We start from the raw sequence: 11511 nt of genomic DNA, 5'->3' as shown, positions 1-11511 counted from the left end.
CAACTTCATTCGTTTTCTAGTTGCCTGACTAGAGTGGATGTCTCTGTTCCTGAGCAGCTGCTCACTGCTAGGGGATTTTCACCTGTGCACCCGTGTTAAGGCTAACCTGCCCCCATGGCAAAGGAGAGACCAGCAGCACAGCCATGCCCTTCTACACCAAGATAGAGGGTGAAAGGGGTTTAAGAAGCAGTCTACCTGGTGTGCAACATAAAAACCTTATACGCAAGCACTTTAAACTCAATACAAACAGGCATATTTAGAAGCAAGCTAGACTGTAGCAAAGGAGAAAAGAAATGGCTTTTGTAAGAAACAATATATTTTATTTTTCTGACACCACAGCCCTGGCAAGTGGTTTTGTACCAAATTTAATGGAGGTTACACAGAGAACGTTTTACGCTGGGGAACAAAAAAAAAGATAGCCACAAAAAAGGTCAGGATAACTTTTAGTGTCTGTTCCACTCCCACATTAATAAAGTCACCGGGGGGGGGGGGGTTGCCTAAGAAAAGGAGAACGAACAGTAAGACTACTGTAGAATGTAACAGTGTCAAAGTCCAGCCTCCTCCTGAAAGTAGCAACACTCTCAGAATGAGAAGGGGCTCTCCTACATATACTCCCCAAAAAATAATACAATGTATTGCAGCTGCCAGAGGAGGAGACAGTAAAGGGAAGGGGGGCAAGATGCCTTTTTTTTTTTTAAAGAGTGGGAGGGAGAGACAAAGGTGCTCGACAGCACTCCATAATTTGAAAAATATGTCCTTAACTTATTTTTTTTTAAAAGATTCCCCCTCACTGAACTTAAGTTCCTTTTGTGCTTTTCATTAATACTCTGCTCTGAGGTCGTAGTTTGGTTTTTCTATACATTGGAGTTGAAGGAAAATAGTCCAAAGTTCTGAAGATGGATTTTCCACCTAAAAGTAAACAGCCTCTCACCCCAAAGACTAAAGTCTCTGCTAAAATCCCTTTTACAATATAGTACAGTACACAAAAATAACCCCCCCAAAATAACCGAGAGTCCTGGGAGAAGCCAGTCCAAAGGACGTAAACATACAGAGAATGGTGCAACTTGTGACAAATGGCAATTCTCAAAATACAGCTACAGATTCTCAAAGCAGGTGCCATCACAGGATATCCAAGTACACAAAAATAATTTTTAAAAAATAAATTTTAAAAAAACAACCTGTTAAAATGAATTCATTTGTTTTCAGGTAATTCCATACATTCGAGATTTCCCAAAGCATCCTCTGGTCTGTTTTTTTTTTACCTATTGCATGGCCAAACTGTGCTCCTGGAGCTCTCAGGCAGCCCTCAGGACCTGGAATCTCATCTCAACAAGGATCGAACCATCCAGTCTTATGTAGCAGCTTAAAACATCATGTTCCCTGGATTTCCAGGGCCTTGGCTAAATCCTCCCATTCCTACATCTCCAGCCATTCCCCGGGGTCTCATCTGTGGAGGAATCATGATGTTCTGTTGGGGTCCTATCATGCCCTGCATTGACATCATCATACCAGGTGAACCCACAGGTCCCGGGTGGCTGTAGAGCCCAGTAGGAGCGCGGTCCTTGCCTGGAATCATGCCTACTGGGTTGCTCATTAGAGTGGGCTGGCCAGGCATGGTTGGTTGTGCTGGTGACATCATCCGATGGTGAGGTCCCATCATGCCTTGTTGCAGGAAGGCAGGAGGTCTCATTGGGTTGTGACCTGGCATGGATGACGCTGCTCCAAGCGAAATATCAGGTGCGCCCATGCCAGCTAACGCCAGCCCCATTCTTGGATTCTGTTCTGCCATCATTCCCTGCATGTGAGAAAACCCAGGCCCAACACCCTGTGGCTGCTTGCGGCCCGGTACTTCCCCGCGAGGGAAATACTGTAGTGTCTGGCTAGGCTTCTCTGATGGAATAATCCTAGACAGGTCAAATTCTGGTATTCCAGTAGCTCCAGGGCGAATCACTTCCTGCAGCTCCGGATCGGTAAAAACTGAAGGCATGTTGTTTCCTAGGACAGTGAAAGAATCTGGTCCCCCAGGACCTCCAGACTTGCAAAGTGCGGGATCCGTTGAACTTTGGGGCATGCTGGTGGGACGTCCCAGAGGTCCCTCACCGTGGAAGCTCATTCCAGCTGGGAAGTTGCCTTGTCCTCCACTTGGTCCATTATGTGGAAATGGCACCTGCTGGGGAGGGGACTGTACTGGAGGAAACCCCTGCGGGAAGCCCAGGCGTCCTTGAGGTACCATTGGTGGATCCTGGGAACCATGACCCATCATTGGATTGTGTGACATCAGGCCAGGGACCCCATGAGGAGGTATACTGGGTCCCATAGCATTTGGAGAGGGCATCTGGTTACTGTGAGTTAGAGGCTGCGTCATTCCCATTGGGCTAAGAGTTGGCATCGGGCCCACCTGGTTGGGACCTGAACTGCGAGGATTCTGGGGGTTCATGCCCATTCCTAGAGAGAATGGGAGGGGGAGAAAGTTAAGATTAGAGCAAGTAGGTGATAATACAAAAAGCTTTCAGAAATGGCAAGTACTGCATATGTGGCTTCTAATGTGGAAATGAGAAATCTATGGATAGCTAAATATCTCGTTGCTATACTACAGCCTCGCATAAGATAAGGACCATGTCGAAAACACACCAACACAAAGAGGTTGTCCCAAATGCTGACATATTTTCCACCAGAGACTGTTTCACGTACTGGAATCTCTCAATACAAAGACAAATGTCAAAGGGGAGGTTTCATGCTGGTGAAGGTATAACAACAATTGCTGAAATGAGGGAACCCTTTCCATTGTTGACTTCTCTGCCAAGGAAACCTGGTCACACTGTAATAAGGCATAATAAAGGGTTCACAGAGGACAAGGGCAAGCCCCAAGTATGCCCTACAAAACATCCACCATTTTCACCAGGGTGAATCAGAAGTATTACTCAAGCTTAAAAAGAATGGGGGTACCAATTTGGTCTTTTGCTTGAGGTATTCCATAGGTGACTGATACAACAGCAGAACAATGGAATTTAACCCTGCTCTAGGGAGGGAAAACGATGCAAGTTTACTGACAATAAGCCACTAAAATAGAAGGCAGTTATAGGAAAGGTCTCTGGGAATAACATTGCATACAAAAAGAGGGGGTCCAGAACAGAGGCAGAGTGTGTCATTCTGGAGTTGCCTGGCACAGCTAAGCTCCAAATCTTCCACAACCATCTCACTATATTTTACTGTTATAGGATTCTAGTCACTTGAACCCATTTATCTCACTATTTCCATCAGGTTGGTTAAAAGAGCAAAGGTGTGCCTTTTCAAAATAAAAGTACTACCACCTAAAGTCCAACTATCCTGGAACCTGAATCAAGAACCTAGACACACTTTTAATCTAAGCCTCAACACCTTATTGTGAAGAAGAGAAGTTGTCACTCTTCTAAGTCAGCTTGACATAAACTCAACAGCTTTTAAAACTCCTCTTAATCCAATTGGTGTCAAAATCTGACATCATTTCTCACTTCCTTGGGTGGAACTTGTTTCTGGGTTCTAAGAAAGACCCAACTGAAACAGCCACAAGCAAGTCACAGAACACACTACATCAATATCAGAATGATTCTTAGACTGGGAAGTGGCTCTCATGTACGTTATGATAAAACGTGATCACTTGAGACACACAGAGACATAATCCCTAGTCTTTTTTCACAAATTACACTTGCCGTAATAGGTTGCGCTATACTTGCAAGTCACAATGCTCCATTTTCAATGTAGATAACTACTGTTGGAAAGTTAAAACTCTGAAAAGAGGGAGAAGGGTATGATAATTTATGTAACTGCCTACATCAGCAGCCTCCTGCCAAACACTTGGGTTAAATTACACAGGCGGCTGTTTGCTGCCCCCACCCTAAGCCTAAGCCATGTCCACCCTAGGCGAGTAGTTCCTGACATCTCAATTTCAGTGAGGCTATTTCAGTGCAGCTATTTCAGTGTTTTGCCACTTGCAAGTTGCAATTTCATTAGCTTCTCCCTATGATATTCTCCAAACCACATGCTACCAGCCACAGCACACCTATACAGCATTTGTTTCTTACCCGAAAGATTGTTCATAGGTGGCAGGTTTGGGGAACGTGCTGGAGGAGAGTCATCATCTGAGGAAGCTACAGTCTTGATAGCATCATGGTAGAGTGGAGTAGAACTGGGCATTGCAAACTTGGACATCCGGGACATCATGATGGAGAGAGGATTTTGAGACAGAGTAGGCTCTGGGGGCATTGTGTATGGGCTGCTAGAAGGAAGATTTCCAGGAAGAGTCACAGGAGCAGCCTGGCTAACCGTTGAAGGGGGCGCACCACCTAAATAAATAAATACAAGTTAGCCTTTAACAACTAGTTACCTTGCCTAGAATACTCTGGAAGTTTCACTCAACAGCTTCCTGTGAGGTCTGGGTTAAATGCCAATTTGACTATATGAAACTTATTTATATCAAATAATATCACTGGTTAATCTGGCCCTGTATTACTGTCTACTCTGATTGGCAGCAGCTGTCCTCAGGCAGAGAGCTTTCCCCAAGACCTAAAAAAGGGAACTGTGCCCCTCCTTCCCTCCCTCACCCCTCTCTCATGCATATCACAGTACATCAATATACTGCAAGGCAACTGCTCCATAATCAGGCTGTCTGCAGTTTATTTAGTATTTCATTCTCTATGACACACGTTACTATACACACAGGAAGTTCATTTTCAGCCACACACAAGGACAACACTTGTGTACCACAAAGTCCAGGTATATGAGGACAACCAAGCCTTCAAGATGCTGTGACATTCTTACATTGGAAGAAGAGGGTTCTGACTTAAGAGGCATCAATCATAATCCCACAAGTTCAACCCCACTGGTTTCTCTGCCAATATACCAAATGCTCAGAAAAAAGCACGCGTCCCTAGGAGGAGTGGACTCTGCTCCCCTCTTGAATCCACTAGGACAACTGTATTGCAATGAAGTTGTTGTGAGCTGTCCCGTGTGGTGCACAGGTACACAGGCACTAAAAGCATAGGATATAAAATTTTAAATAAATCTCTGGGACAACAGCCAGCCACAACAGCAATAGCAACTACACAGCCGTGTCCATCAATGGTCTTTCTGCATAAATGAAGTTTGAGTGTGTGTACACCAGGGACCAGATCTGCTTTCTCCTGGTAACACTAGTCCCATAAATCCTTACAAGGATGGTACTATAATCTGCAGTTATGCATGAAATACACACTGTATTACCATAAACTGAATTTCAGACCTTGTTACAAAATAATTATATGAATCAGGGTATTCAGACAAATCAACCAAGAGGAAGAACTAATAAAATAACTGCAGGAAAGGGGAGAGGTTATTTTCATACTGGATCCTTCAAGCCATTTGCTTTTTGAGAGCCCAAGGTGTCAGAATCTCAACAAAATGCTATTTCCCCTGCTAAATCCCAGTTTCTCAGCAATCTGGACAGCTCATTATCACCACAACTGCTAGAAAAACTATTTTACGCCCAGCAAATGCAACTACTATGCCTGTTTTTTTGTGTGCAGAAGACCAGAATCTCTCATGACTAGAATGACAGGCACTAACTGGATAATGCCCCTTGACATCCCTACCAGCCATAGTAGCTCCAAACATCCACGCATGCTTCATGGCATTCAGCAATGCCTGCTGCTGAGACAAAGGTGGGAGGACCTGGCTCACAGAGAGACCAGGAAGAGAGCAAGTGCCTTAAAAAAAGGCCCAGTTTCATAAATACAACCAATAGTAGAGAGAACAAACTTGCCTGCGCAAAAATGTACACCCTCCAGCTACCTAATGGTTGGAATCCCAACAAACAACAGTTACCCTTTAATGCATATATGAAGCAAAGCTGAACAGCTTCGGAGAGTTCAGAAGTTTAAACACCATTATTAAATGTGCTGTTTCACTTAAGAGCACTAACCAGCTTACTAAATAAGTTCAAATTCTTATTCAACAATGCACCATGAGCTATCATTGCATATTTTTAACACATGTCAGACAAGGTCAGTGTTTTCCACTGTCAACCCAAATCTCTCAAGCAAGATTTCATTCCAATTGTGATGGAATGAAATCAGGAGCGCCTAGATTCGCCTGCAGACAGAAGAAATGGCAGTGACTATGCATTGGCTGCAAATCCAGCTACCATCAACCAAAGCATCAAGGTGACAAGAGGGGAGGCGGAGTGAATCTTGTTCCAAATTGTCAGGGAACTGTCCCCGGCTCAGCGCAGGGTGGTGGAAGGGCTCTCGGGATACAACAGAGAACCCCAGCCTGTCTCCAGTGGGGAGGGGCAGGCAGCTCCGGGGCTTGAGAGCAGAGGCTCTGGGGATATTGGAGACCCTGCACTCCCCTCGCTCAGCGGGCGAGGAGGAAGACACGCCATTTCTGGCGCCCCAAGTGCACTGAGGGGTAAAATGCAAGGAGGGTAGGTGGAGATTTCGGATACCGAAACACTTATGTTGGGGTCACAGCCAGAAGGGGCCACTCCCGGATTCTGCGAGTGACTGATACAAACATGAACTTGTAGCTCTGCACTGTAAACAGCATGCACAATAAACCTGTTAAAAGACAGGTCTGTGTCTTGCCTGGTTACTCGTGAGCAACTACCCCAAGGACCTTACACAAATCTAGTGTTTTTCAATGCGGTCTTAAATGCTATTCTATAGTTTCAGAGTTATTTCTAACTCTTACTGAGTTTTATCAAAATATAACTTAGATAATGTGTACTATTTGTCCAGAATAAAGTGTATGTAGGTCCTAATAAACCTAAAAATGTTTTATCACAGTAAAACCAATTGGAGATCTGGGCCTCAGAGCTACAGGAGAACTCCAAAAAGAGGGGTGGGGGCAAGCAGGCCATTGCAGTGATTACTCTGAAACAGTAGAGGGCAATGCAGTCAAAGTGTTGTCTTGGTTGCCTTCCTAATTCCTGGAATAATGTGATTTCACAGACTGAAGAGCTCCCAAGGCTGGCTCCCTCAAACAACTGCATGCAAACACTGCACACCTGGGGACTTCCTTTATTGGAACCTTGCAGGATGAGAACAGCAGTTGACTTTAAGCTATAAATCTGAAAGACTAAATGAGACTTGCAATTCTGTAGGGCAAACAGGACCATGTGAACCAAGCGAGGGGCTTATATTTTGTGTAAAGGCAAAAAGCACTGCAGAAATCAACTGGAATCTGTCTAAAAACCATTCACAGCCAAATCTGTGATCTAATGACAAACCAACTTCCTCCCAGGAAGCCACACATGACACAAAGTTTACCAAATGCTGTTTCTCACATCTATCCCACTTTGGCATACAAGGTTGGATCCAGACATGCATGCCCTTCTGAGAAACATCTCAGATCCAGCAGAGGCTCCTGCTGGAGGAAAGGAGAGCAATTTTTGAAGTTACCCCCTTGAGGCCTCCAACACTTCCCATGGTGTTCAAAAAGGTCCCTCAACTCCCTAGTAGCTACAGAAGGAACTGCCTCTAGCAGAGTGTTCTGCAAATAGAACTCCATTTACCCAACACACGATACACTAGTAATCGCTCCAAGTCTACCCTGTTTCAAACTAGCCTGTATACAAAAGACTATGTTTCTAAGCTAGTGAGAGTAATCAGTTTGTGCATCCATCTCTTCACAATTCAACTATGTCCATACATCAACTAGTACTATGACAATATCTTTACAGGCCCTGTTCTTGTGCCCAACACAAAGCAGTTTAGGAGCGGAAAGGTAACAAGCCAGCCTGCCAAGTCTGGTGCATCAGGTTGTCATTAAAAGCAATCAGAACAGAGTTTGTTTAAAGGAAAGATAGCACCTTACTGACTATAAAGATAGTGAAGAAAAAGGGTGGTAGAAAAAGTGAGCACAACTGACCTGATTCAACATTTCCCATCATGGCTGGTGAAGACATGGCAAGAGATGCTTTGTGGTTGGGGGGTATTCCAGGACTCTGCAGTGGGGGCTTTGGAGATGAAGTCCATCCAGGAGAAGGTGCAGGGAGGGACGGAGACTTGAGATGGACAGGAGAAGCGGCAGCAGAGCCCATAACAGGAGGAGATTTGATTGAAGCAGCAGCTGCTGCAGTCGGCCCTGCGAGTATCCCTGCCAGCTGGGATGGAGTCTGGGGGGACTTGAGGTTCCCGGAGGGCGAACCCAGCATGGGAGACTGGACCTGGCGCATGGTGGGGGACTTCAGTGGATTTATGCCTGGAGAATGAACCTGGCTGGCACCGACGGAAACATCCAAGGGCTTGCGTCCGAGGTTACGTTGAACAGGAGGAGCTGTGTTGAGGCTGTTTGGGTTGCTGGAGGGATTCAGAGGTAGTGGTGGCATGTGGCTAAGCCGGTTGTTAGTCCTTTGGTCAGGCCCCATTTGTTCTCTGTGATTCCGGAGACCAACACCTGGGCCCTGAGACATAGGATGGAAAGGTCTCGGGCCCATTCCATAGTCCTGCTGGGGATGCTCACCAAATGGCATGGGTACCATTTTCTGCTGCGAGGGGAGTATCTCCGAGACACCTGGGCGCATTTTCATCATTTCCTCCGGGCCCACTCCAGCTTCCCTCATCTTCTGAGGTATCATTGGTGGATTGGAGCTCATGTTGACATTCAGATTCACATCCCCCTTCATGCTACCAGGGCCCATCCCAAATTCCAAGTCCCTACCAGCTGTCATCTGAGGTGGCATCCCTTTGGGGAAGTCTCCCCTAGAGGGGCTCATGGACCCTTCAACCGGCATACGTGGGAAGATGGGGTTATTGCCGGACTCCATGTGTCTTTGAGAGGGAATCATCCGGTTCATTTCCATGCCAGGCCTGATGCCTTCAATGCTCATGCCAGGGGGAAGTCCTAGCTGTTTTTCTGCCAGCTGCTGTTGAAAGATCTCCTCAGGCAGGCCCTGAGGATTAGGGAACCTCTCCCCTCGCCCAGGCCCACTGAACACACCTTGCCCAGGAGGGAAGTTTCGGCCATCTGGCATTTTTGGCACATCTTCCGGCCAAGGGACACCTGAAAGCCCGGGTCTAGAAGTGGCATTTGGGACATTGGGACCCTCTATGTCAGGGTTTATCATTCCAGCAAACCCAGGCAGCCGCATCTGACCACCAGGCACATTGGGATGGGGGGCCATGCCCCTTGGGGGCAGTGAATGGGACATAGTCATACTTTCAGGAAAGGGCTCTGGGCCCCCAGGACCCCAGCCCTCACCTGGGGTCATCTGGTATGGAGGTGGGGGGCCTCTGACCAATCCTCGAGGCCCATGCTGGTGAACCATCATGTCTTGTAAAGAACACTGCTGTACAACCTGCTCCTGCTTCCTCCTCTTTTCTTCGTAGAACTCCTGTTGCAACTTCAGCCAGGCCACCTGCTCGGGGGTCATGTGATCCAGGTGCTCTGGTCCTATAGGACCAGATTGAGAGTTTAAGGATGGTGGCCCAACTTCATCTGGTGAGAAGGGCATGTCTCGGTGCCCTGGAGGACCAAAGGGAGCCCCTCCTTCTGTCCGGGGTCCTGGCCCTTTACCTAAACTTTGGGATTGAGCCATTAAGGCCTGTATTGGCCCTTCAGGCTTCTTTTGGGGACCATCCAGCACTCCAGAATTGGGTGGGGGGGCCCCAGCTTGGCCTCCAGTGAACTCCTTTTCATCTGGGAAAAGCATACGCTGAATATCTCGCAGAGTCTGCAGGGAACGCTCTCTATGCTCCAGCTGCTCCTGGGACAGTCCATCTGGATTTTCACCCATATTTGGTGGGTCCCCACCAGATACCTGCTGGTTGGGACCTTTAGGGTCCGCAGTGGAACTGTTACTTCCTTGGGAAACTGGACTAACGGCTCTATTACTGGGGGTTGAAGTTTGCCCAAATCCTTCAGTTTGCAGAGGGGTGGAGTTTGCAGGACTTCCTGCTGACATCACTTTACTTTCTAATCCAGGATTGTCCTGCTCAATAGGACATGGAGGGCCAGTAGGTTTGGGTGCTGGTGCCGGCACTGGAATGGGTGGAGTCTGCTGCATTTTGGCATTCTGGGGAGGAGTCTGCTCTTGAGAAGCAGGCAGCTGCGATGGAACTTGGGGCTTTGTATCATTTCGAAGTGGTGGAATCTGAGTGTTCTGAAGAAAAAGGAAGACAAGTAAGTAATTTCACATGGCTCAAATGAAGCCTAGTTCTAGGACAATAAGGAAGTCCAAGCTCTGAGTTCACCTTTCGCCAATCATGCTTTAACCAATCAGTCAAGCCACTGGCAACCTCACCCCTCCTGCCCACACTGTCTTCTCCAGCTGTTAAGTTACTTACCAAAGGTGCAGTGTTTCGTTCCACCTTGTTAGAGATGTTCTGAATGTGAAAAGATACAATGGTTTCCACTTGTCCTTTCAGCACAGCTTCTGCAGCCCTGAAGACAAACACAAGCAGCTGAAACATCATAGGGCATGTCAGTCCCAGCCAACCAAAGTCTGCACCCCTTTCTGTAACTGATAACATACTAGCTGTCTTTTTTCTTAATCGCTCTTCATAGAAAGATTCCAGGACAGTGTACAAAACTAAGTGAAATTCACACAATGAAACAAGATACAAGACAATATAAAATCTTAAGAACTAACATCAGGATAAAGTACAATTAAAAAGAAAATCATCTAAAATCTATAAAACATTGGCAAATGGGAAGGTCTTCCCCTGGTGCAAAAAGCTTGCTGGTGCCAGGCACACCCCATTAAAAATGGCATTCCAAAGTCCGTCGGTTACCACTCAGTAGGCCCTCTTTCTGTAAACGTAATATACCTCTACTAAAGAGGGCAACATCTATAGAAGATGTTATTTTATGATTTAATTGGTTTCTATACCACCCTCTATCTGAAGTCCTCAGTGTGCTTTGTTGTTGTTGTTCAGTCGTTCAGTCGTGTCATTAGAGGAGCTTCTGGACAGGAGGCTTCTAATGCTTTGTTGTTTAGTCATTTAGTCGTGTCTGACTCTTCATGACCCCATGGACCAGAGCACGCCAGGCACTCCTGTCTTCCACTGCCTCCCAGTTTGGTCAGACTCATGCTGGTAGCTTCGAGAACACTGTCCAACCATCTCGTCCTCTGTCATCACCTTCTCCTTGTGCCCTCCATCTTTCCCAACATCAGGGTCTTTTCCAGGGAGTCTTCTCTTCTCATGAGGTGGCCAAAGTATTGGAGCCTCAGCTTCAGGATCAGTGAGCTGATTTCCTTCAGAATGAATAGGTTTGATCTTCTTGCAGTCCATGGGATTCTCTCTCAAGAGTCTCCTCCAGCACCATAATTCAAAAGCATAAATTCTTCAGCGATCAGCCTTCTTTATGGTCCAGCTCTCACTTCCATACATCACTACTGGGAAAACCATAGCTTTAACTATATGGACCTTTGTCGGCAAGGTGATATCCCTCCTTTTTAAGATGCTGTCTAGTTTTGTCATTGCTTTCCTCCCAAGAAGCAGGTGCTTTTTAATTTCGTGACTGCTGTCACCATCTGCAGTGATCATGGAGCCC

General features: G+C 46.4%; 1 protein-coding gene across 2 annotated transcripts in view; it reads right to left on the bottom strand.

Moving 5' to 3' along the window:
- Window positions 1-298: 298 nt before the first annotated feature.
- The window catches only part of BCL9 (BCL9 transcription coactivator), a 36628-nt gene continuing 25415 nt past the window's right edge, over window positions 299-11511 (bottom strand). For both annotated transcript variants that reach the window (XM_033146805.1, XM_033146806.1), the window contains 4 exons: window positions 10302-10398; window positions 7885-10117; window positions 4062-4322; window positions 299-2445 (listed from right to left, as the gene is read on the bottom strand). In XM_033146805.1, coding sequence (XP_033002696.1) covers window positions 1364-2445; window positions 4062-4322; window positions 7885-10117; window positions 10302-10398 — 3673 coding nt within the window. In that variant the 3' untranslated portion in view covers window positions 299-1363. The remainder of the gene's footprint in view (window positions 2446-4061; window positions 4323-7884; window positions 10118-10301; window positions 10399-11511) is intronic.

This window comes from Lacerta agilis, chromosome 4 (genome assembly GCF_009819535.1).
Source record: "Lacerta agilis isolate rLacAgi1 chromosome 4, rLacAgi1.pri, whole genome shotgun sequence".
Lineage (NCBI taxonomy): Eukaryota > Metazoa > Chordata > Lepidosauria > Squamata > Lacertidae > Lacerta > Lacerta agilis.
This window is presented reverse-complemented; position numbering and strand designations above follow the sequence as displayed.